This window comes from Lynx rufus, unplaced genomic scaffold (genome assembly GCF_022079265.1).
Source record: "Lynx rufus isolate CCGP_SWC_20201006 ecotype Redwood Valley unplaced genomic scaffold, mLynRuf1.p SCAF_33, whole genome shotgun sequence".
Classification (NCBI taxonomy): Eukaryota; Metazoa; Chordata; class Mammalia; order Carnivora; family Felidae; genus Lynx; species Lynx rufus.
The window spans coordinates 4,181,921-4,207,705 of NW_025814849.1; the positions used below are offsets into that span (position 1 = coordinate 4,181,921).

The window sequence follows — 25,785 nt, forward strand, 5'->3', positions numbered from 1 at the left end:
TTATTAAAAAGGGTGTTTTTGTTTCATTTTGTTTTATTTTCGTTTTCCAGCACCCTCAATGTGTCTGAATATTCCTTGATTTTCACAGTTACTCTCATCCTGGCCTTTTTGAACATTTTAGGCTCTGTGCTGCTAGCAGGCTCTGTGGTGCCTTTGTGTCTGTGTGTCAACCCCTCCTCCTTCCGCAGCAAATTGTCTTCGGCCTGGTTCGTGTCCTGCAGATTCTCACAATTTTTTATCATTATTCAGTATCTTTTTTATGAAAAAAGATCATTTGAATCCGAGTATCGCGTTGGTTTTTTATTCTGTGCTGCTAAAGCCATTTTCTGTGAAGTAAGATATGTGTTCAGACAGAGCTCTGTGTAACCCACCTGTCCCCAACAGCTCTTTTGAGTCCGGTGCCTTTGTTTTGTGTGCGGCATCACACTAAGGAAAGCCTACTTAAGAGGTGAAATTTCCATCATTCTGTCATTTTAGAGAGCTACAGTAGAAATTGCACTTTTATACACACGCCTTTGGCCCCACGCCCAAAGAGACTGAGATTTAAAGTTGCTTCTCGACATGTTGCAAACCAGTGTCTCTGGGGTCCCCCAGTTGCACTGTCATTTGGTTACTGGACGCTGGGGTTGCTGACCAGAGGAAGTTTCTAGGCCCTAGTGAATCTCCGGTTCTTAGGAGAGAACAGGATACGTAGGCGCAAAACAAGTGGACAGCGTTAAATAATTCTTAATGGAATTTATAATCTGCTTACATTGCATCAGCATTTTTAGGTACAGTGAAACCTGCTTGAAATCCCTCCTTGGCCTTGTAGAAGAATTAGGTTTGGTGGAAAACCTTTGAAATTGTTCATCTTGTCAAGAAACTTCATTATACATGGTGAAAACACTTGTTTTGATGAAGATTCATGTTTATTTGATGTCAGTTTTTGAGAGAAAACCCTAGGTATCGGAGTCCCTTGCAATGTTGGCTTTTGTAAGTTTTCTACTATGTTTTTGTACACGTCATTAATCCTCTTGGTGGGTGACGCCCTGAATGACTAAGGCACGTAGGTACCTTGTTCAGAAAGTTGCAACGTGCGGTGAGTCCCTCGCCTCCCACACACGGCAGACAGGTGTGTGTGCCAAACGAGCTGATTATTTGCGGTAGGAGGTTGTTGGCTTGGGTGGAGAAGTCTTGGCAGCTGCACTGAAGGCCTGTACAACTCTGTGAAACCATTCGGTCCTGTTGGAATTGAGCACCTGTGCCTGCCCCCCTGGGGTCCTACAGAAACCGCTCGGAGGGGGGCTCGCTTGGAGCAGGGGCTCAGCAGCGCCACCTACACACAGATCCCAGAGCTGGGGAGGGGGAGCTGGCGGCGGACCGAGTACCTTGGTAAGCAGGGCCCCTGGTGGCGGGGGCGCCTGCGGGGTGGGAGGGTAGATGGGAAAGGGTTTCCAGAGGTAATGATAGGAGGGCAGACAGCCAGGTAACGCCCCTCCCGGCTCTCCCTCCATTGTGTACTGTCTGTGGCTGCCTTCTTCCTGATGGTTGTTCTGAACTTTACGTTTTCTTCTGACGCAGAAAAAAACGAGGCTGAAAACATAGAGGAAAACGAGGAGCCTTTCGTCGCCCCCGTGGGGTTGAATGTGCCGCCTGACGTGGAGCTGGTATGTTTTCCACTTCACAGCACCGTCCATCGTGATCCCTGTGAGTCAGGAGGCACTGCTTGTGCGAGACCCCACTCGTGGTCATGACGGCTAGGTTTTAAGGCCTTCAAACTATTTGTGAGTTAATGGAGGAACCCCCCCCCTCCCCATTTTCCTCTAAAGAGAGAGGGAGGAATCCCAGCAGAATGGCTAGACCAGCGCATCAGGGGCTTGAGGAACTGGGTCAGAGGCCGTGGGGTTGAGTGGCGCGGTTGGCGGTGAGTAGGCTGTTAGCCACACTCAGACATAAAAACAGTCTCGCTCAAGGCGGCCCGGCTTTCAGTGAAGGTGCCTGGTCCCGGGTTTTGCTGGGGTGGCTTTTGTGGGCCCTTGAGCTGTAGGCCTTTACCTTAGGTGTCCTGGGTGCTCTTGCAGCCAGGCCTCCTGTCCCCTGTGATCAGGGCCCTGGGGCACCTCCGGGCTGCCCTGGCACTCTGCAGCTAGAGCCGGCGGAGTGGAGTCTGATTCACGCTCGCCTCGCACAGCAGCTTCAGCTCGAGCCTGTCCAGTCCGGGCTGAGTTGTAACGGGTGTCACTGAGGGTCGCCTGCGGTCCTGGCGTGCTCCGGCTGCTTGATCTGCCGTATCGTGAGGCCGAGGACCCTGAGCGATACCTCCTGTTCCCGTCCCCCTCTCACAGGCGAGGGAGAGGGAAGGACGTGGCCGTGCACATGGCAGGCAGGGACTCACACCCCCAGGCCCCGTGCTCGATGGGATTTTTGTGTGTTCAGTAGGGACGTTGGGAGTATTTCTGCTGTGTGTGCGTGCTCGGGAGGGATATTGGCGCTCAGTGTGGCTTTTCTGTGATGTCTTCCTACTGGGTCACTAGGGCCGCAGATGCAGGTGTTCTGGATTCTTGGTCGTGCCCTGTGTTCTTCTGAGCCTCCGGGTGGACAGCGGGCGCTGAAGCTGCCCGTGAGGGTCTCATCCTCTCCGCACTCGGCCTGTGTTTGCTGCCCTGGTCGCTCGTTTCCGGGTGATGATGGCCCGGGACACAGAGCAGCCCTGCCCCCACCCCACCCGTCCTCTGTGTGCGCTCACCCTGCCTTTTGCTGCCTTCTTTCGCGTACGAGCCACATGCTTTTGGGTTTTGCTGAATGCAGTTGCTACTTATGTCTGCCTCCCCGTTTCCAGCACTTACCAGTTTGTTGTAGCTAAAGCTGGAAATGTCCTCTGAACATCTGATATCCTAGGACTTGTATTAATACGTTTTCTGTGTATTGTTATGGGTTGTATTCTCGTTCTGGAACATGCTCTTTATTCTACACGAGAGACCCATTAAAAATGGGTTGCTTCCTTACCTATATTTAATGCTAAAAGCTTTTATTTAAGGTTGACTATGTGGAATTTTATTTATTTTTACGTGAAAGATTATTTTTAAACTTTCACGCAGATATAAACACAGAAGCATAATAGATTTTATCGCGTTGTTCACTTCCTATTAAAATACGTAACGGCTGTATATCCTGGGCCAGCGTAAGCTTCACTGAGCTGTTGAATGGTCTGCTGGAGCTAAGAATAGTCGCTGCCCACTGGAGAGCAGATTCATTTGCTGTGTTCCCCTTAAAGAGTCCTTGTGATATTGTTACGGCGCGGCCCCCGGAGCGGGAGATGGTTGGATTGTGTGGAAGCCGTTGAGTGCCCGTCGGGGCGCTGGAGGCAGCGCTGTCTTCCTTTGTGCTGGTGTCGCTCTTGGGAGCACTTGTGATTTGGGGGCAGTGGCTCGTACACGCTTCACGCCGTGATGTCCCCATTAGCGGGCGAGCGGAGCAGACAGAGGTGCCTGCGTCGGGGATTAATGCCGGGATCGCCGGCTGGTACGCAGAGAGGGGATTGCTGTCTCCGTGGGCGGGGGTCGCCCTTGCTCGGTAAAGAAAGCAGGCACCCTGGGGGATTCTTGACGTTTAAACCAGGCTTTTGGATTAGAGCCTAATGAGTCCAGGCTCCGCGGGGTTGGCGTGAAGAGTGAGGAGTAGTTAGAGGGCACGGCGCTCCGGGAGGTGCGTGCTGGCCTTTGCTCCAGATGGGCCGCCGCGGGTGCTGGCCACCGGTTCTGTCCTCGGTCAAAGCCTGGCAGCCGTCCTGGCTCCGCCTCCTGCTGGGCCTCTAGACCGCCGCCCCCGAGTGACCCCACAGCGTTGTGTTCGCTTCTCCCGGTGGTTGGCGTGTTTTCTCAAGGTCGCAGGGGAAGCAAGGACCTGTTTCTCCCCGAGTGTGTAGCCTGGCATCACTTGTCCCAGCGTGTGCTTTCGGCCCCGTGTCCCCTTCTCAGGGACCTGCCTGCCCGTCTTGGTCACCTCCCGAGTCCTGCCCACACCCGGAGCACCACCGGGAAGGCGGAGGGAGTGTCCCCCAGCCCCCAGGACGCTGCGGTGCACAGGGTCACGTGTCACTGTGGTCAGCCGTGGGGGCTGGCGGTGCTGCCCCGTGGGCCCCGGGAGACGCGCTCGTGGGGGCACACTTGGTAAACCAGAGGACGAGCAGGGAAGGATTCGGTGTGCGATTGCTGTCATGTGCGCATTTGCGTCTCTGGGTTAGGGACAGTGCGTGCTTACCGTTCGTTGGCTGCGTGCTGCGTACCCGGTGCTTTCCTTGTGTTCTCGCTCCGTCATCGTGGTCCCAGTAGCTCTGAGGCAGGGGCAGCTGTCAGCCCGTTTGCACGGGAGAGACGTTGAGGTTTAGAGTGTGAGAGAGTAACTCTGAGCCGCTGAGTCCGGCTGGATCGATGGTTCACATTAGACCGTTATTTTCATCCTAGTTCAGGGCCTTTGTCGCCACGGGATGGGAGTGGGAGCAAAAAGCAATGTGATTTATTTCTGCATTCCCGAAGAGTTCTTGCTTTTTTCTTGGGACTGGCAGGAACTTTCCGCGCCGTGGAGCACATCCAGTGTGTGCCGTGCGCGTGTGCTGCTGACGCCTCTCGCAGAATGAACGTATTTATGAAGTCATACGTGTCACTATATTCCATTGCGACGTCAGCATTTTGAATCTTGTTTTTGGAAGTCCTTTCCCAACCCTAAGATTTTAAAAATATTTTGCTACGTTTGCTACTGTTGTGTCTAACGTTTTGTTTTTACAATTGAAATGTCATCCGATGTGATGTGTATTTCGGGCTGTGAGTGAAGTGGGTATTTCATTTTTCCTCCCCTGATCGTAGAGGAGGAGGGGGCCAGCCTAGCTGCTCCCGGGGGCCCTCACCTCTGTTCCCTGAGGTCCCGGCCCCGCACTGCAGCAGCATTTTCCAAAGCTCTTAGGAAACCTTACACTGATGTGGGCTTTCGCACCACGCGTACAATTCCCCCACTGCCCAGTGTCTGCCCTCAGGTGTTAGAGCCGCGTCTGTGTCAGTGTGATTCAGGAGGAGTGAGGACGTGTCAGCCCACCTTCTTGGGCCCAGTCCCTTCCTTCAACCAAAGGTTTCCCCCTTTAAATAGGACAAGCATTTCTTCCTTTATCAGTCTTTATGACACACGCATTTATATACGTCCTTGAAATCCCAGTTTATAGTGGAGACGATCGTGGTATTAAACGGAACAGGATTTATGTAAAACTTACGTGACAGCAAAGAATGTTTTCCAACCAGGTGTTGGGGTCTCATCCACTTGCTCTGGTAGCAAGTCTGGAAGTATGTTCGTAATGTGCTTCGTTTTTCTGTAGTAATGACTTTGCTTTGTAAGCGCTATCTTTTTGTTTATCTATTTCTGAGAGAGAGAGAGAGAGCATGAGCAGGGGAGGGGCAGAGAGAGACAGAATCCCCAGTTGGCGCATCACTGTCCGCGCAGATCCCAGTGCCGGGCTCCCACTCAGGAGTTACGAGATCGTGACCTGAGCCGAAATCAAGAGTTGGACGCTTATCCAACTGAGCCACCCAGGCGCCCCTGTGACCACTATCTTTTTAACTGCCGTGACGTCGTATCATAAATGGGCCTATTTTTAAGAAATCTTAAACCGGCGGGTTAGTTTGGTCAGCAGAGAATACCTCTCCGTGGAGGGGGTGGATCATAGTTTCCTTTAAAGGTCATTATCCTAAACTCATCATTAATGATTGATGTGTGTGTGGAACACGGTCTCAAAGATTAGTCTTCCTGTTAGCCAGAGCCATTGAACATTTGCCTCAGGATCCGTACTTCAGGCACAGTGGGCCTTTGACATGGAATCTGGGTTATTTTGGAATCGGTAAATAACCTTAATTGTAGGTACTTACTCTATTTAAGTGTGAAGGACTTTATTCAGGAATTAATCTGGGAATTAAGGCATTTGTATTTTATGAAGGATGTGGTTCGGAAATTACAGCAAGCATCTTGAATACTTCGCCGCCCATCGTTAATGAATAGTTTCCCGCTTTATTTGCATGCAATTTCCAAGTGTTAATCTCTTCCTTGTCATTACAAGTATTTTCGGAGTGTGGAGTATGGCTCCCAGCATCTGGTCTGACAGCTCTGGTTGTGGGTGGGGAGTGCCAAGCGCCACGCGGTAGAAGTAACTTAGCGGCGGCGCGGGCAGGAGCAGGAAACCCAGGAGACCGGCGGCAGGGTCTGATCCTGGTAGTAACCCCTCCTGGAGGCAGGAGCACTCGCTCTGTTCCGCTCTGTTCCCGTGGGTGAGAGCCTGCCTGCTGGGGCCGGACCACACCCATGTGGCGAGGAGAGGTCTAGGGTGCGGGAGCAGGTGAGAGCAGGCGGCCTTCCCCGTGTCTTCGAAAAGGCTGCTTCCCGAGCCATAAAAACTCGTCCTAGCTAAGAAGGAAAGAGGGGTGATCCCTAGACTCCCGACAAAGTTGGTGAACGGGTCCCCCCTCCCTAGAAAGACGCCTGTGTGCGTAATCCGTATACCACTTCCGAGGGTCCACAGCCCCTGATACTATGGAAGCACGGTGACTTGGTGTGAAAAAAGATCGCCTCCGGTCAGTTCTGCGGCCGCTGGCATGGCCTGCCTTGGCCTGTGAGTCGAGTCTCCTCCCCTAGAATGCTGCAGAATCCAGAAGCAGACCACGTGTCGTGCAAACGGGGGCCGGGCTCTCCAGCCGCAGTGTTTCTTCTTTCCCATCATCAACGGAAAAACTGGGGTTAGTTCTGTGTTTTAAGTCATGGGACCAGTGGAAAAGAGGAAAAATTTGTGACGTGAATGTGTGTGTTTTTTCATAGCCACCAACAGCCAAAATGCATGCTATCATCGAGCGCACAGCCAATTTTGTGTGCAAACAGGGAGCACAATTTGAGATAATGCTGAAAGCCAAGCAGGCCCGGAACTCTCAGTTTGACTTTCTACGCTTTGATCACTACCTCAACCCCTACTACAAATTCATCCAGAAAGCCATGAAAGAGGGGCGCTACACAGTGCTGGCAGAAAACAGAAACGAGGAGAAAAAGAGTATGTGAGACTCCGTCGTGCGTGGACGCGGGGCCTGTGCGGGGCGGCCTCTGGGAGGGGAAAACGGCCCTTGTGCGGAGGGGTGGCTGCGGCCTGCACCTCAGCTGCCCAGAGTGTTTGTGCAGCGCCCCCCCTCCCCAGCACGGCGTGTCGTTACACCTGCTCATGCCCCCGGAGGGTGGTGCCCAGCTCTTCTCGACTGAGTCTTGAGAGCGTATTAGGTTCTTACCGTTCCCGCAGAGAAGTGAACTATAATTAAACATCGATGCTATCAGAACATAATCACCTGGGTTGGAAACGTTCTTTCTCATTTTGCCTGCTTAACATTTCCTGGAGAAAACAGTCCCCTGCTTCTAGAGCGCGTTCTAGCGGTCCACGTGCGCGTGGGGCTTAGGAGCTGAGGTGAGGTTAGGTTACGCGCACAAAGATGAAAGGTTACTTTGACTGTTACCGTTTTTTTATTCATCTCTACCTCAAGCTGTTGTTTTCATTAACTACCTAAATTTGGGATTCTTACTACAAAGGCCAGTTAACTGTTGCGAATAATATGCGGGACAACGGTGTGTGTGTTAGCCGTTGAATTTTTTTCTCTTCGGCTGGAACATGATTTTCAAAAACAGTTGCATGAATCTTGCTTACGGCTCTCATTGTCTCCGCGTTTGTTAGTTTTTTTAAGTATTTGTTGCTGTTGTTTTCCCTTTCATCAAGATTCTAGCCTTTTTTCTAGAAAATTAAAATACTTTGGCTCCAGACTCCAGTAAATGCTGGAGGGATGTTGCCAGCAGGGCCGAGGGCGTGCTCCTTTTTTTCTGCCCGGCGTCCGGCTCCAGGGGTACTTATCACAGGTGTTTGGGGGCAGATAACCAAGAAACGATTACGTGTAGCCCTGCCTTTGTCTGCTTCCGAGGGTTGTTTTGTTTTGTGTAATATTTATTTTCGGGGGGAGTGCAGAGAGACGGGGAGAGAGAGAGAATCCCAAGCAGGCTCCACGCTCCGTGCAGAGCCTGATGCGAGGCTTGAACTCACAAACCGTGAGATCATGACTTGAGTCGAGATCCAGAGTTGGACGCCTTACCGACTGAGCCACCCAGGTGCCCCTGCTTCTTAGTTTTCACGTCACTTATTTGTACCTTGTCTCACCGTACAGCAGGATCTTGAAATCTGCTTTTGCTCTGCAGAGTCGGGGGTCAGCTCTGACAACGACGATGACGATGACGAGGAAGACGGGAGTTACTTGCACCCGTCTCTCTTTGCTTCCAAGAAGTGTAACCGCCTGGAGGAGCTGATGAAGGTGTCCATCTTCTGTTTTTTTTATGCCGTAACAAAACTTCCGCTCACTTAGTTTTGGGAGCTCGTCAAGCTCGCGTTTCTTTTGTATCTTACTTTATCCTCATCGAGGTATAGTTTGCATTTTCGTGTTTTGCTCGGTGCTCCCACTTGTGCCGCTAGTGGTTTCATTCTGCCCATCCACCCGCCCTCCTTTCCCGAGTGGTCTTGGGGAGGATCGGAGCGTCTTTCCTTGACCCATCCCCCTGGGACTCACGGCCAGCTACACGGAGAGCTCAGCCCCGGCCCGCCCCTGGTGTGCGCGGGCCGGGGCATCCTGAAGCCCGGACGCTGTGTTCCGATACGCCGTGTTCTGCGGCTACTTGAGCCCGCTCGGCCTCGGAAGAAGTTCTGTGTGACTCAAAACACAGGAAATGGTGTGATGTGCATCCTCTCTGTCTGCAGCCCTTGAAGGTGGTGGACCCGGATCACCCCCTTGCCGCGCTGGTCCGTAAAGCCCAGGCCGACGGTCCCGCCCCCGCGCCCCCCACGGCAGACGGCGCCGCGCAGCCCTCCCAGGTGGAGTACACCGCTGACTGTGAGTACCTCGCTGGGCGCCTCCGGCCTGCAGCCCGCTGCAGAGCTCACCCCGCGGGCGCGAGACGGGGGCGCGGGGCCGGCCCGGGTGCCGTGAGGGGCGCGGGGCCCCGGGCCCGCACGCTCAGCCCTCTTTAGCCCGCGGCCTCATCCCTTTGCCTGTCACCTAACGTCGACAGATGGCCGCTCCGCGTCCAGCATCAGCTCTGTATCCAGGAGGGTGAAGGACACGGGCAGGGGCGGAAAGCAGGTGCCCGGTGACTTTGTCCTTCTTCAGAGACCTCCCCGGAAGCCGCGCCTGGCGTCTCCCTTCAGCCCTCACAGACGGGGCGGTCTCGCCCGGTCGCCCCGGCCCGCGGCGGGGGCTGGAGTCTGACCTGTCGCAGCCCCGACCAAAGTCAGAGCTCCGTTAGGAAGCACAGGGCAGTGCACGTTGGGGCCTTGCGGTCCTGTCTGCTGCGGTGGCTTTCCCAGAACAGACACAGCTCGACACTGTCTGCCGTGCCCCTTAGAGATAGTTAGTTGCAGCTCCTGCCTCTCCTGGCTGTGTGCTAGCTCTTTTCTGTTTAATTACCTACGGGTTATTAACGGAGGGCAAATCTTGAGTTTCTATTCAAGGAATTATTTGGGAGTGTTTGACCTCGGTCACATTAACAGATCCTTCCAAGGTTTCTGTGCCCAGCAGTTAAACCCTGAACGAGAGAAGAGCCCTCAGCTGCAGGGATCTGCCTGCTCATCCTTGCCCTGCAGGTCTGACGTGAGGGGCCGTCCGCAAAGCCTGCCCCGTCAGAGTCTGGAAGATCAGCAGGAGATTAACTCTCTTTCTTTCTTTTTTTTTTTCCAAAGGAGTGCTTTTTTTTTTTATTTTTTTTATTTTTTTTTAACGTTTATTTATTTTTGAGACAGAGAGAGACAGAGCATGAACGGGGGAGGGTCAGAGAGAGAGGGAGACACAGAATCGGAAACAGGCTCCAGGCCCTGAGCCATCCGCCCAGAGCCCGACGCGGGGCTCGAACCCACGGACCGCGAGATCGTGACCTGGCTGAAGTCGGACGCTTAACCGACTGCGCCACCCAGGCGCCCCAATTAATTCTCTTTTAAGACGCGGGCTGCTCGCTGTTTAAGCTTCTGTCGGCCAGCAGCCGTGCCCTCCCACGCCTCTCTTCTGGTGCGACACGCGGCAGTGTGTGTGGCTGGTGCTCCAGTAACGTCGGTGATTCGAGTGAACTTAGTGCGTGTGTCCTGGAAAAACCCTTTACGGGACTTGGGATGTGCGGCGCTCACGACGGGGAGTGCTGTGTGCACACACGGCCACACGGGTGAATCGGGAGTCAGGAGTGACCCCCGCTCGTTCGCCGAACAGGACGCTTCTCGGCGTCCTTGTGTTCCTTCTTCAGCCCCGTCGTTGAATCCCTGTCCGTGTGTGTCCCCTGGACCCTGAAGCTATTAAACGGTCTTGCACGGGAAAGGGGTAGAGGCTGGGGGCCGGGGTGACCGTCACCTGACCACTGGCTCTGCACATCGCGGTTGCGAGCATGGGTGTGTACCGAGGGTGGCGGTGGCGCGGGGCGTCTGCAGACCCCCGGACTGGGCAGGAGGGCCGAGTGGCCGCTCTAGGACTTGTGCTCACTGCGAGGGTCCCAGAGCCCCGTTTCCGCCAGGCCCTCCATCAGGCAGGTGTAACTGCGCTGGCTCCCCGCTTGGACCCGTGACCCCCTCTCCCCAGGAGGTGCTCCAGGAGGGGGCACCGGTTAGGACCCCTCCTCGGTGAAGTTGTCGTCTTCACATCTCTGGTGCCTCGCAGTGCAAGAGTGACCGTCAAGTGTGAGACGGTGCATTTGGGGCTCGTGCCTGGCGTTATGTTTGCGTGGGGGGCCGACCTCACAGCTAAACTGTCTAAGCCAGCAGAGACGAAAGAGTCCGTCCCGACAGGGCCCCTAGCTGCTTACACGTGGATTGCGGCTGTGCCAGAGGCAGAGGCCGAGTTCCAGATTTTGCAGAGAAGCGAGAAATCCAGAATGTTTATGGGAAATATCTCGATTTACAAATGTCAGCGATGAACTCATATTTTGTAAAAATAGAAGGCAGTCTAAGAAAAAACACAGCAAAGTGGGTGCTGCTTGTAGGCATCCCCCTGCGTCCAGCCTCAGCCGTAGATGTGGAAGGGGTCGTGGGCGTGGGGGTAGTGGAGTGTCACAGAGCTCCTCTGTGGAGACTGCCCTTGGCGGTGGTCGGCGCTTCCCAGAGGCTCGGAAAGGGGGCTGGGAGGTGTCCCGATTTCCTGTAGACCCCTCATTACCGGAAGTGAGAGCAGGCTCGCTCTCGTGGAGGACTAGGTGAGGTCAGGTGGGAGGGAGAGGCAGGCCGGGCATGGAAATGTGCTCCTGAGAGAGGACCCCCGGAGTTTGGCTGTGCAGTGGGAGGGCAGGGGGGGGAGGGGGCATGCCTGCTGGGGAATGAGCATCCCGTGAGGGCCCCCGGAGAGCATCAGCCCTTAGGGTCACCGCAGCAGCCATCTGTCCAGGGTCAGGGGCTCGCAGGGTGGGGCAGGAGGCCTGGATGGCTGGACAGACTGACCCAGTTTCTAGGAAGAGCCTCGGGCTTGAATTTGGCTCCAGACCAGAATAGTGCCCGCAGAGACACACGTGAGGTGCCTGCGTTCAGGTCCTCAAAGATGTTTTTTTATTCTGTGGTCAGATTCGGGGCTGTCTAAAAAATAGCAACAATGTGAATTTTTTTTTTTTTTTGAAAAATTTGAAACGGAGGCCCAGTAATGGGAAATGAGCCCCATCAGATAGTCTGTGAGCTACCAGAAGAGAAGAGCTCTCAAGGCCTGACTAGTTGGCGGTTTGAAGCAAGTCTGTTGTAAGAGCAGGTCTGGAAGGGGCACCCACGGACCGCGTGAACACAAGGCGTGCTCTGGGCCCTTCGGATGGGGTGTCCCCACCTGCCGCGCCCGTGGTCTGGGCCTTCGCGGCTCACGCCCAGCCCCTTGCCCTAGCCCGCAGTCTCGTAAGCACTGGCCTTCCATCCTTTGCATAAGTTGTAATTAAAAACTTCGTTACGGCAGTTGACCTGGAAAAAATCACTTCAGACAAGATCTCTGCTGTGAAAGCAAACAGGCCCAGCCTGAGGAAAGAGGAGCCTCCCGACCCTAGTGTGCAGGGAAGCCAGGAGCTACGGGGGGCCGGGGGGGGGGGCACCGAGGCAGAGCCAGCCCGGATGGACGCGGGGGGTGCCCCTCAGCCAAGTGGTGGGCAGGGCCCTCTCCGGGAAAGAGCCTTGGGAAACGACCCCGGTAGAGCCTCTTCTTTTCCCGGCAGTGCAGCGGCTTCCGGCCGAGGGGCCTGGTGGGACGGCGTGAGGATGCTTGAACTGATGGCGAGTTATTTCTCTTAAGCCGACAGACAACGTTATGTTCCACTAATAGAAAAAGTAAGATTAGTGAGGAAGCATAAAACTGCGAGATCAGCCACTTTTACAGTCAAGTAGGGAAGAAGTCCACACAAGCTGCTGTGTGAATGATTCGGGAAGGTCAGAATGGTCACGCGGTCTTTTTAAAGGGTTTCCCCGGGCCGCTCACCCAAATGGCATCGTGTCTGCACGCTTCGGAGCCCGAGCCCTGGAGAGGGAGAGGCCAGCGTGTCACTTAAACCCGCCTGCAGCACCCGGGAAGACTGCGGGACTGAAGGCGGAGAGGCCTGCGCTTGCGGGCACGTAAGAACCCTGGAGAGATGGAGTCTGGGGATAAAATTGAGGTTTCTGGGTTGTTTGAACTGTTATTTCACGTTACCAAGTTTGAATTCCTTAATTGTCGAGATGAACTAAAGCACAGGTGAAGCCTGCCGGGCGCGCGATTTTGCGGCCTGACGGAGAAGCCAAGGGCCCTTCCTGCCGGTATCCGAACCGAGTGCCCCCGGCCACGGGTTTCCAGTCAGTCTCCAAGCACAGGGAAGGCAGGAGCTACAGGGATGGGCCTCACAAGCGAGATTTCTAGTGCCAGTGGAAGACCGAGCCGCCCCACGTGTCACCGAATAGCCGTCCGCGCGCAGGGCCGGGGCCAGGGGCGGAGGGGCGGGCGTAGGAGGACAGCACTGTGTCGGATTCGGAAGTGGGGGGCAGCGTCCCTGACGGGACAGGTGAGAGACGGCCTGCAGGAATAGGGCCCTGGGGGAGGGGGAGGGGGCTCCATCACCTGCCCATCTGTGCCACCTGGACCGTGGAGGGGCTCGGGGCGACGTGACGCTTGCTTTGAAACTGCATTAGTGTCCCCAGTGAATTCTTCACAGGTCCATGTGAGCACAGTTTCAAGACTGTCAGCTCTGGTGTCTCTCCAGGCCCCGGCGGTCCCTGTCACCGCTCTTCCTGCCAGAGCTCGCCTTCCCCTCCTTCCCGGTGGGGTCACCAAGCTTTTCCAGCCCTTTCTATCAGCAAATGTTTAACAAGCCCTTCAGGGTATGCACGGCCTGTCCTCGTGACTGACTTCTTGCTGACGAGAGATTTTCCTGGGTTTAGGCAGCCTTGGAAGAAGAGGGCCTATTTTTATGTTTTTATTATTTTTTTCAAATGATTATTTTTGAGAGAGAGAGGGTGCACCAGTGGGGGAGGAGCAGAGAGAGGGACAGAGGATCTGAAACAGGCTCTGTGCTGACAGCGGAGAGTTGGATGCGGGGCTCGAGCTCACGAACCGCAAGATCATGAGCTGAGCTGAAGTCCGACGCTCAGCCGACTGAGCTGCCCAGGTGCCTCATACCCGTTTGTCTTCCAGGAGAATTTTTCCTAAAATCTCCTTATACATAGATGTGTGAAACTGACAGTTTTTTACATTCATTAGCCTGACAGTGACTTTCTGTGACTTGGTCATCTCCTGCCCTGTAGCCATAAATCCTTGCTGACGAGTGTAGTAAATACAATTATGCAAGAAGCAGTAATATTGAAACACTGCCCGCTAGTATAGCAGGCAGTTTCTTAAAAATCAAACGCCAACCCCGGTTTTTTAAGTGTTTCGTTCTGTAAATAACTGAAGTGAATTAAGCCATCCAATGTGGCTAAACTAGACATTCTCTTGCTTCTGCTCTGGTCTTTTTTAAGTGTGATTTTACTGTTGTTCACAGCATTTCTTTTAACTTGCAAAATCATGACCTTGAAGTGCTTTACTTAGTCTCAAACCCCTTTTTTAAAAAAATGCCTTTGGGGGTGCCTGGGTGGCTCAGTCATTTAAGCGTCTGACTTCAGCTCAGGTCATGATCTCGTGGTTCGTGAGTTTGAGCCCCGCATTGGGTTCTGTGCTGACAGCTCAGAGCTGGGCGTCTGCTTCGGATTCTGTGTCTCCCTCTCTCTGCCCCTCCCCCGCTTGCACTCTGTCTCTCAAAACTGAATAAACATGAAAAAAAATTGAAAAATATTTGTGTTAAAGTAGAAATAAGCTTTTTAATCTTACTCAAATTTAATAGAAGAACCTATAATCAATAAAGCGTAGTCATTGCCGAACTTCGGATATAAGTTTCCATACTTGAAGAATTCAGTTCTAGGGGCATCTAGGTCGCTCAGTCGGTTAAGTGTCCAACTCTGGATTTCAGCTCAGGTCATGATCTCACAGTTCATGAGTTCAAGGCCCACATTGGGCTCTGTGCTGACAGCTCAGAGCCTGCTTCAGATTCTCTTTCTGCCTCTCCCCTGGCTCATGCTGTCTCTATGTCAGAATAAATTAATTAACGAAAAAAAAAGGAATTCAGTTGTAGTGATTAGGAAATAAAGAGGTTGAAATTGTAGATTCCTTTTAAAGCTCAGTTTTTATCTTAATCAAGAGTTGGACACTTAACTGGCCACCCAGACACCCCTTTGCTCCATTCTTTGATTCTTCTCTGGCGATTTAAGTCTCACGGACACACGTCGTGAGGGTCCTGGTCACATGTTCTCGTTCGCTCGAGAAGCGCCCCCTCCCACCTTCGCGTAGAAAGGAAAACTTGTCTGGGTATAAACGTCTTGGGGAGCGTCTTCTGTCTCCGAGCCCTCTGTAAGCTGGCATCTGACCTGGTCTTTCCTACCCTGAGAAGCCTGCGTCGGCCAGCCATCGCCCCCGACCGGTTGCGCGGGTGTGTTAGCTGCTTGGTTTTCACTAATCGCTCCTGGACACCATTCTCTGAGATGTCACTGGCACGCGTCTGTGCCCTTCTCACGTAGAGAGCAGCTTGGCGGAGGGTTCCGTGTGTAGCCAGCGGGTCCTGGGCTCGGATGTTGCTGTGGAAGGGTAGGGGCCGGCTTCTGACCTGGCCTGTTCCCCAGCCGTCCTGGAGTGATCGGCTTCTCATTTCCAGGGAACTGTGTTCTGTCGAGGGCCTCTGGTTCCAGGCGGTGGCACAGGAACAGGCAGCAAGCCCAGCTCCCTCTTCATCTCAGTGGTGGTTTTATTTCCTTTTCTTTGTGCTCCGTGGAACTCTTGTCTCACCAGATTCATCTGTGGCCCAGAAAGTGCAGACACTGTGTGCATTCTCTTTATGTCCAGACTCCTGTCTTCGCCGTTCACGTGCGGTGCTTGGCTCCCGGGGTCTGGCCACGGTGGGCCTGCGCACTTCGCCTTTCCCTTGCCGTCTCTCCCACCCACGTTGGCAGCCCTGCCCCGACCTTTGACCCGATGCTGCGGCGCTCCCCCCTGGACACTCGTGTCCCGCCATCTCTGAGCCCCTTTGTCCTGTGCAGCCTTCTCTGGAAAACCCACTCTCTGCTCTCCTGTGGATCCTGAAGCTTCCCCAGAGCAGGTGTCCTTCTGCAGTCAGGGACTCCCAGGGCGGAGCCGCCCCGCAGGCCCTCCCTGCGAGCACCTCCACCCTGTGGCTCGGGCTGCATGCTTGAACCACTCCCCGTCTTCACCCGGAACTCTCCGGAATCTGTTTTTATGTCACAGGCCTCCGGAACCCGGTACGGGATCAAGAACTCAAAACTTTTTAGGGGCGCCTGGGTGGCGCAGTCGGTTAAGCGTCCGACTTCAGCCAGGTCACGATCTTGCGGTCCGTGAGTTCGAGCCCCGCGTCAGGCTCTGGGCTGATGGCTCAGAGCCTGGAGCTTGTTTCCGATTCTGTGTCTCCCTCTTTCTCTGCCCCTCCCCCGTTCATGCTCTGTCTCTCTCTGTCCCAAAAATAAATAAACATTGAAGAACTCAAAACTTTTTACGTGGGGGTCATTGATGCCGACTTTAAGCAATGGTTGGAGACAGGCCTTTCGAGGTTTCATCTGCCAGAAAGACAGCATTGGCTTTTAAACACTGGGCTGACGTTCCTGAGTCACGTGTTCCTGTGTGTAAAATCGATCGGTTCAGGTGCTTCTCCAGCTTTAACACGTCACATTCTTTGTCACTGCACAAGCCGTTCGGGTTTTCCTAATCTACTTTGATGACCAAGAGATAAGTCTCCTGTTGGAATTTTTAACATTGGGTTGTCTGGAGGCCATCAGGGGGTAAACAGAAGATGGCTGGGATGCGTTATGCGGTAGTAAGTTTGAAAATAATTCAGACACAATGCAGTGATCCAGATGCTTCCAAGTATTTGGAGAGATGGGAGGGCATAATGTTGTACTTAAACGCTGTCGAGTTATGTTGATCACCACGTTGTACCCCTGAAATTAATGTAACGTTGTGTGTCAGCTCTGCTCAGAAAACGATCGCTCTAACAACACGACTGTGGACTCGGCAATGTTGAGGTTGTTGGTTGGCTTGACTGGTTTTCCTGCCATCCAGACTTGAGTGATGGAGAGCCCACAGGTCAGTGGTCAGAGGGCCCTTCAGGACTCAGGGAGGCGGCCCAAGTCTGGGAGGCGAAGCTGGAAGTCTCGGCGTGGGGTCAGCAGGCTGTCGAGCAGGTGAGAGAAACTTGAGATGGCCAGGTCGTCCTTCCGTTTCTCGCACTCTGCTTCTGTCCCCGGCCTTGAAAATGCAGACAGCAGCAATAATAGCAATTACCAAATTGGGTTGTGATGCCAAGTGTTTGAACTCCTGTAACTCGACCTCTCCTGGGATAAAGGTTTTCAGTGAAAAGAGCATAACTTTTTTTTTTTTTTACTTTTTTTAACATTTATTTATTTTTGAGACAGAGAGAGTCAGAGCATGAACGGGGGAGGGGCAGAGAAAGAGGGAGACACAGAATCCGAAACAGGCTCCAGGCTCTGAGCTGTCAGCACAGAGCCGGATGCGGGGCTTGAACTCACGGACTGCGGGATCATGACCTGAGCTTAAGTCGGACGCTTAACCGACAGAGCCACCCAGGCACCCCCAGCATAACTTTTTTAATTGTGGGCAGAAGAAAGTTCTCTAATCAAGTAGACAGGCTGTGAGATTAATTCTGAGTTCGGGATCTGACTCTTTAGATACTGAAAGAACCTTTATTAGGGTTTATTTTCAGCAGAAGAGGTAGCCGTGTAGAACTTGATAGCGAAATCATCATGAAAGTTGTTTATCCTGACACTGCTCTGTCAGCCGGGTAAGCACATGAGAGGGCAGGGGAGGGGCGGCTCAGGTGGCGCTGTGTGTGATGCGCAGGTCCCCAGGGCATTGCACGCATCTGCTGCCTGGTGGCTTCCCCCAAAGTCTAGCTTGAATAGAGATCGAGGAACCTGCCTTGTGATTTGGGAAATTGTCTACAGTATTGTATGTTCTGTGCATAGTGTTACAGGGTGGGGCCTTTACTGGGTCGCTGTGGACCTAAGTCGGAGATCAGACCCCGCGAGTGTTTGGGCACATGCGTACCATCCTGTCCGCAGAGTCCACACGTGCCTCAGAAATCCCTGAACGTGTGGTCACAGAATGGCAGGGAACACGGCATACCCAGATAATGGGAGTAAGGGCAGGTTTTACTCCTGTAACTTTTGCATGTGTTTGAAAATACTTTCGAGGTTGTCAGCCGCCGAGGTTGTAAGAGCATTTCTAAACAGCTCTCCAGAAAAGTTTGACTTTTGAAAAACCTAAATTCCAGTTTGTGGAGGGAAGGGAGGTGTTTTAGCTGGAAACTGCCAGGCGTGCGACCCTGTCCGGGTCTAGGTGCACTGCAGGCTGCATGTAGACCCGGCCGCTGCCTGTGTGTGTGACCATGAACCCGGCCAGTGTGCAGTGTGTGTGTGTGTGTGTGTGTGTGTGTGTGTGTGTGTGTGTGTGTCCGTGAGCTGAGAACAAGCTTTGCCACACATCTTCACAGCCTGCTGCTGGGAACACTGACTTAGAACCCAGCTAAGTGAAGGGTCCTCCTTCACGGAAAGAATGTCATTTTTCCCATTTGTAGACCTGTACTACCCCCTAAAAAGCCACTCAGTTATTTCTATTAAAATTTGAATTTCATCAATTAAAAACTGTGTGGGAATTTGTTTTTTCTCTTTCTCCGAGTATCTGTATACTCAGTATCACGTAAATACTCATCTGTATACTCTGAGTATCTAATTTTGCCTCTTGGTCCACAAAAGGTAATATATTTACTGTCTGGCTGTAAGCGTTTGCCAGCCCCCCTGCTCTATCCCAGAATCAGAGACTTTGCTGGAATATAAATGTTCTCATGTTACGGACTTCTTTTTATCCGATGGCCCTACAGACTGCAGGTGCCTGCACGACGTGCTCTCTGGTCTGCCGGGGGTCGTGCTGGTGGCCTGCGTTTGGGCGGCGTTGACAGTCGTGTTTCTGGAGCCTTCCGCCCCTGCTCTGGTCTGGAGTGGCCGCGTTCTCGGCCTGCAGCCCTCTGTTCCCTGACTTTTTGTTGCTTTCCTGTGTTAGTGCCTGGGGTTTCCCCTGCTTGATCGGTTGGTTTACTCCTGTGTTTTGTTGGAGCTTGTGCTCTCGTCAGGTACACAGGGACGCACATTCTTTTAGTTCTCGAATGTCTGAACATGCCCTCATGCTGCTCCCGTGGGTGGGAGGTAGTCCAGACAGGCGCAGAACAGTGGGTTGAGTCCTGTCGCTCGGGTCTCAGGTTTGGGCCCGTCGCCTAGTAGCCCTGGCTGCTGCAGGGTGCCCTCACACCCTCCCAGTCCTCATCCTCCCATGCGTAACTTGGACAGTCGCCGAGCAGATCGGCACTGTGGTCGTGCCACGCCAGGAATAGCGGTGAGCGAGGTTCCTCGGGTTGTGGGGGATCATGGAGACCAAGAGGTCACCGTGCCAGAGGCGTGGTCGGGGAGGAAGTCCAGCTGGGGGACGGAGAGGGGAGGGGGGTCGAGGCATGTGGCACAGGGGACTTGGCAGGGGGTGGGGTGGGGGCAGCCGTGTCTGGTCCAGGCAGGGCTCCCGGAACTTTTGAGCAGGCGCTGGGAGGAGTCGTGCAGTGTGCCGCCCCACCAGGAGGCACTGCCGTTCCCTGGGGGTGCGGGGGGGGGGGGGCAGGCAGGGATCCCAGTCTGTACTCCCTGGTGTGAACCACTCACGAGGTGGCCTGGTGGGGTGTGCAATTAATGTGCAAGTTCCACTCAGAGCTGGAGATGGGAATTCTGGAATCCTCAAACACAAGTGGGTCCTAAAGCCCTTGAACTCACGAGGAAGGTCCCAGGGGTGCACAGCCAGGGCCATCCGCAGGCCCAGTGGAGGCAGCCGGGGGCACGGCTGCTGACCTGGGCCTGGACAGGTGAGACGCTGAGGTGCAGGCAGAGGGGGGGCCCTGCTCACGACTGCCGTTCACACACCCTGGAGGGTCACGCTCTGGCATCCTGACGTCTTGTGTCTTGTGTGAGTAAAATAGATTGTTGTTGTTGTTTTCTTTTTAAGAATAAACTCTTTTCTCCGTGGCACTCGGGGAAGCCATTTTCATTCTTAACGCGTTCACATGGGGTTTGTCTCCCCTGAACTGGCTCTCACGCGGAAGGGATTGCTCACCGGCCCTCTGTTCGAGAGCCCTTCCAACGCTGGGAGCTAAATCTATATGAGATTAAGGTCACATAAAAGATCAGCAAGGTGGCCCTGGTTTTTGCAGGCCGGTTGAACAGAAGGGCTTTGGAAGGTAGGTAGACGTGTCTGTGTGACCGTGCATCACATAGTTCTGTCCGTTCCTGAGCACATGCGATTCCGGGAAGGAAGCGCGCCACAATGCACCTTATGCTTCCTAGCAGCTCGATTTTCTTCATACAGCTATGCCGGCCCTCAGCAAATGTAGTTGCTCCTTGAAACTTCTTGCTTGGGTTCATTTGGAGCAGGCATTTGTGGTTCTCGTGCTAATAATGCCATCGCATTTAACTTTCTGCAAAACCCACTCGCTTCTTGGAAATTCAGTGTAGAATCCGGAGAACAGCAAGCCTGATAAGGTGTAACACGAGAGTGTGGTGGGGTCCCTTCAGGAGTCTGGGATGTGACGGTGGCTTCAGGGAACATGGTCTTGGGGCACCAGACCTCTGTCCTGTCTGGGGTCCAGTCCAGCAGTGAGAATCTCTGAGGGCAGGGGGCAGGGGGAGGCTGTGTACAAAACACACACGCGCTCTGATGATCATTTCCAAGGTGCTTTGGCTTTGAGCGCACGTCTCAGAACCTGTGTAATAGGGTAAGTCATTGTGCCTGCATATCTGAGCGCCAGGCTGCCTTGGAAGGCTCGTGGGGCCTGCTGTGTGCCGGGGGGTACACCGTGTGCTGGGAGTGTGCGAGCTCCTGGAAGCCAGCCGTGCCCCGACACTGCTGTTGCAGAGAATTGCCCCTGGGAGCAGGGGCCTGGGGCGGGGAAGGTGCTGGGGGTCGGACCGTGGGGGCTGGAGCAGGGTGCGGGGCGGGGGGAGGGTGTCACGCGGGAGACGCTGCGTGGATGTGCCAGCGTCCGAGGTGAGGGAGGGAGGCGCTGCTCGGTAGTGGGGTCCAGAGGTGCCGTGACGGGCGGGGCGTGGGGATCAGACGGCGGTCCGCCGCTACCATCACACCCCAGCACCACTGTTGAGGGCAGAGGGCAGAAAGGACCCCGCCCCTGGAAGCCCTTCACCCCCGACAGCCCTCGAAGCGAGGGTCCAGCTGAAAGGGGAGCTCTTAAACCCAGCGTGGCGCTCGCCGCGCCCCAGTCAGCCACCAGACAGCAGCGTCTCGTCGCTGTCAGCACATTTGTAGGTAAATGGAGGTTGTGAGAGTGTTCACTGTGTGCGGTGTGACCGCAGGGGAGCCTCGCCGCACGTGTGTCGGGGTGCGGACAAGGGCCGCCCCCGCGGGTCTGCTGGGGACGCCGGCCCGGCACCTCTCCTCCTCAGTGCGACCCCGTGCTGGGGGCCCCGGCATCCAGGTTCGGGCGTGCCGTTCTGTTTGCGGACCCGGAGGCTCAGCCGTGCACGTGTACTCCCCGCTCTGCCTTCACCGGTGTCTTCACGTGCTCTGGGGACGCACGCCCGAGTGAATCGCCGTCTTGCCAGGAACGCTGTTTTCGACACGTTGTTTCAGCGTAACGTGACGGAGGTTCAGGGAACTCACATGCACAGTTAGTCTGCGTGTTCACACTTTGAGGGACGGTGCTCAGTTCCAAGAACCGTTGATTTTCTCTGTTACGTAAAGGACGTGTTACATCGACCTCGCGGGACCTGCACCGTTAGCTGAAGCTCGTCCGCTGTTCGGTTCTTACCCATTCACGTGGCTCACTGCTTGTGGCTGCGGTTGAAAACCTGCGGGCGCCTGGGGGGCTCAGTCGGTGGAGCATCTGAAGTTCAGGTCATGATCTCGCAGTTGGCAAGTTCCAGCCCCACTTCAGATCCCGTGTCCCCCTGTCTCTGCCCCTCTCTTTCTCTCCAAAAAATAAATAAACGTTAAAATTTTTAGAAATTCTAATTAAAACTAAAACCCACTTCGGCTCGTTTTCAGGCAGGAGGCTGACTGTCCGGGGCAGGAGCGGAGTGTGTTCCTTCCGCTGAGATGTGACGCCCCACACAGGGAGGAACAGGAGTCCCTTCCCCTCCCCAGAGGCATCGGGCTGCACGTGGGCGTTCTCTGAGGGAGGTCGGGGTTATGCTCTGTCCTCGCTGGAGCCACATCATCCCCTCCGCCGGTGGCTGTGGAGGCTGAGAAGAAGGTCCCCGAAGGCTGGCTGAAGCGGGGGGGGGGCAGTGGCTCCGTTCCTGCAGGGACGATGTTGTATCTGACGGAGGTGCAGGCTGGTTAGGAAAAGCTTCCACCAGAACCGCTGCATCTGTCTGTCCTGTAAGCGCTTTTCCCGCCGCCGCCCGCCTCGGCCCCTGCCCGCAGCGAGCAGTCTCGGATCGCCCGCCTCCTTCGGAGGCATGACCCCGTGTTCCGTGCGGAGATCACGCGGTCAGGATATGGGGCCGCGCCTCTTTCCGGGAAAATTCGGAGTGTCCTCGTGCATGTGGAGCGGCGGGTGGTGTGACATCGAGAGGGAGGGACGCGCTGGGAGCCGCGCATGCGTGTTCACGAAGCGCGAGGGTCGTCCGCGGCGGCTGAGCCCACAGCACGCGGGGCTGCACGTGACTCCAGCCAGGGACAGGAGGCCGGCCGCTGCAGGGACGCCTCGGGCTGCTGGCCCCTGAGTGGAGGGGCGCGCAGTGCCGGACGCTTGATAAATTGTGCTTGGTTTAAAGCGAATCAGTTGAGGGGCGCCTGGGTGGCGCAGTCGGTTAAGCGTCCGACTTCAGCCAGGTCACGATCTCGCGGTCCGTGAGTTCGAGCCCCGCGTCGGGCTCTGGGCTGATGGCTCAGAGCCTGGAGCCTGTTTCCGATTCTGTGTCTCCCTCTCTCTCTGCTCCTCCCCCGTTCATGCTCTGTCTCTCTCTGTCCCAAAAATAAATAAACGTTGAAAAAAAAAATTAAAAAAAAAAAATAAAGCGAATCAGTTGAAAATCAAAGTAAAAGTCTGTAGTTGGAAAGATCTTGTCACCATCCTCCAAGGAAAAGGAAATTAAATCTCTGTGTAGTGAGAACCATTGGCTTATCCCAACCGGATTAGAAGTGATTCTTAATTGGATCATTGAATCTTTGTTTTTTAAGTTTACTTAGTTATCTTGAGAGAGAGAGAACATGCGGGGGAGGAACAGAGAGAGAAGGAGAGAGAATCCTAAGCAGACTCCACGCTGTCAGTGCAGAGCCAAACTCGTGAACCGTGAGATCATGACTTGAGCCGAAATCAAGAATCGGTCGCTTAACCGACTGAGCCACCCAGGTGCCCCAAGGATCGTTGAATTTTCTGTGATTTCGATAGATTTGAATGTTTTTCAAAAAAAAAAAAAAAAAAAGATGAATAAACTTACAGGACTTTTCACTATTGAAGCCGGTGTTTGCTTACATCCCCAACTTGCTAGGAAGCTGTTGTAGGTCACCCAGTGACAGCAGAGCTGCACCTGTGTCCCTCGGGCTGTGGTAAATTCACTGCAGCCCACCGTGGCGGGGTGGGCGGGGCTGTCTGGCGACCAAGGGCAAACAGCTTTACAGACGCCCCTCAGGATGAGGGATGCGTGGGGCCCTGAGAATAACCGGGAAAGGAGTGGGCCACCGAGGCCGGCCTTCTGGGGGAGGTCTGCCGGGGGTCCCGCGAGCGGGGGTCGCCAGCTGCTGGAGAGGGGACGTCTCGTGTGCTCGGTCACCGCCCCTTCCCTGTAGTCCCCAGGTGTGTGTCTGCACGTTGCCGGGTCCTTCCAAATCACGTGTCCTGGGGGCAGCCTCTCTTACATCAGAGAGCACAGAAAACGGCATGGGAGCGGACGAACAGGAGTGACCTTGCACCTGTGTTTTCACAGCGACAGTGGCTGCCATGTATTACAGCTACTACATGCTGCCGGATGGCACCTACTGCCTGGCTCCTCCCCCGCCGGGGGTCGACGTGGCCACCTACTACGGCGCCCTGCCCGCCGGCGTGGCCGTGCCCAGCTCCGCCGGAGTGACGGCCGCCGCCCCGCCGCCCCCCGGGACCACGCCTCCGCCCCCCCCAACCACAGCAGAGTCGAGCAGCGGGGTGACCTCCACCATCACCACAAGGTACGCCCACTTCTGCCCCTCGCCTGGCACTTCCGCGTTCGTGGTTTGGGGTTTTTCATCGGGGTTTGTGGAAGATCTCAGGGTCCAGATCCCCGGTTACAGAGTTGATGGCATAACAGAAATTGTCATGTCGTAAACACTGAGAAAATTGATTCCCAGTCAGCGCCCCGCGTCACCCCAACCTTCGTATCCTTAGCGCCCCTCAACCCTCGTAACCCCCCGTCCTCGGCACCCCACGCTGCCCCGGCCCCTGTGTCCGGTCTTTCTGATGTGCTGACATCTCAGCTGGGCGGTACTAGGGAAGGAAGACCAGTGCAACGCGAAGCTGCAGTTGTCAGCAAGAAACAGGCTTTTGTGGAGTTAACACAAGTGACTCCCACAAGCCGTAGGCAGATGGGGTTCTGGCTGTCAGACCCATCGAACCGCTGACCTAAAGTGGCAGTGGGCAGCGGGGCAGCGTCCAGGTGTCTGCAGAGAGAGCAGGTGCTTTGTTGGGGGCACCGGGTGCCTGTGCTGGAAGTCGACAGAAACTTGGATGTTTCTGCAAAATGACCTGCCTTCTGACTGTGCTAGGAAAGGGGGCGTGAAATGAGGATGTGGGGCTGCACTGCCCACGTTCTCCTTTTAGCTTGAAAAAAAGTCAACACGTGATTTACTCTCGGCTGCCTCTAAGAATTAGCTCATGGGGTGCCTGGGTGGCTCAGTCACTTAAGCATCCGACTCTCCATTTCAGCTCAAGTCGTGATGCCAGGGTCATGGGATGGAGACCCGCATCGGGCTCTGTGCTGAGTGTGGAGCCTGCTGGGATTCTCTGTCCCTCTCTCTCTGCCCCCCAATATAATTTTTAAAAAAAGAATTAGCACCTAATTGGAGGGAAATGTTAGGGGTGAACTTGTTTGCATGATTTAAAGTCTTAATTTCCATAAAACCGCCATTTTTACCCACTGGCAACGATATTTTGGTCCCTGTTTTAAACCAGAGGACTTTGGTTAGTTTTTGTGTTTGAGGTCACGCTCAGAGCCGCCCTGTGTGTGTGTCACTGCGTGCGGGTGCGGCCCGGGACGCTGAGAGCCCTCGGCAGCGCTCTGCGCCGTGCACCTGCCGGCGGTCTCAGGAGGCCCCCGCACCGTGTGACGAGACTCTTCTCCGCAGTGCACTTGCTCCCGTGGCGGCCATCATCCCCCCGCCCCCCGACATTCAGCCTGTGATCGACAAGCTGGCGGAGTACGTGGCTCGGAACGGCCTTAAGTTCGAGACCAGCGTTCGTGCTAAGAATGACCAAAGGTGAGGGGAGGAGTGGCGTGTGGTGGCCGGACACGGGTGCTCGGCACATCACTTAGCTTGTCGTCAGTCTAGCCGCGTTCTCTCTTCACTGCGGTTAATCCTTACATGTTTACGTAAATACGTCTTACACCCACCTTGCTGAATTACCTGCAGTTGGGTGGGGGGGGACTCGTTTGTCTTGTTTTGTTCTTTAGGAGGAATGTCGAAGCACCCGAAACGGAGCTGGCACCCGTGCTTTTCAAAACTCTGCCATTCAGGGCGCCCGGGGGCTCGGTCGGTTGAGCGCCCGACTCTTGATCATGATCTCATGGTTCATGGGTTCGAGCCCTACATCGGGCTCTGCGCTTGGCACGGAGGCTGCTTGGGATTCTCTCTCTCCCCCTTTCTGTGCCTGTCTCCCAATCACACCCTCGCTCTTTCTCTCTCTAAAACGAAGAATCTGCCACTCAGCGGGGAGGGAGGGTGAGGTGGGTGATGGGAATGAAGGATTGAGCACCGGGCAGCACACAGAGGTGTTGTCACTACACTGTGCTCGGGAAACTGCTATAACTCTGCGTGTGAATTAGGTGAAATGAAAATAAAAACTGAAAAAACATGTGTGCCAGGTAAAAAAAAAAAAAAATACAAGTTAAAAAAAAAGGTGTGTGTTTGTAAACAAAAGCCAAAGAAGCAGAAA

General features: G+C 54.6%; 1 protein-coding gene across 4 annotated transcripts in view; it reads left to right on the forward strand.

Annotated features, from left to right (window-relative positions):
• The window catches only part of SFSWAP (splicing factor SWAP), a 69,045-nt gene that overhangs the window by 6,423 nt on the left and 36,837 nt on the right, over positions 1 to 25,785 (forward strand). For all 4 annotated transcript variants that reach the window (XM_047093173.1, XM_047093174.1, XM_047093176.1 and 1 more), the window contains 6 exons: positions 1,561 to 1,646; positions 6,829 to 7,054; positions 8,233 to 8,345; positions 8,786 to 8,918; positions 23,588 to 23,825; positions 24,978 to 25,109. In XM_047093173.1, coding sequence (XP_046949129.1) covers positions 1,561 to 1,646; positions 6,829 to 7,054; positions 8,233 to 8,345; positions 8,786 to 8,918; positions 23,588 to 23,825; positions 24,978 to 25,109 — 928 coding nt within the window. The remainder of the gene's footprint in view (positions 1 to 1,560; positions 1,647 to 6,828; positions 7,055 to 8,232; positions 8,346 to 8,785; positions 8,919 to 23,587; positions 23,826 to 24,977; positions 25,110 to 25,785) is intronic.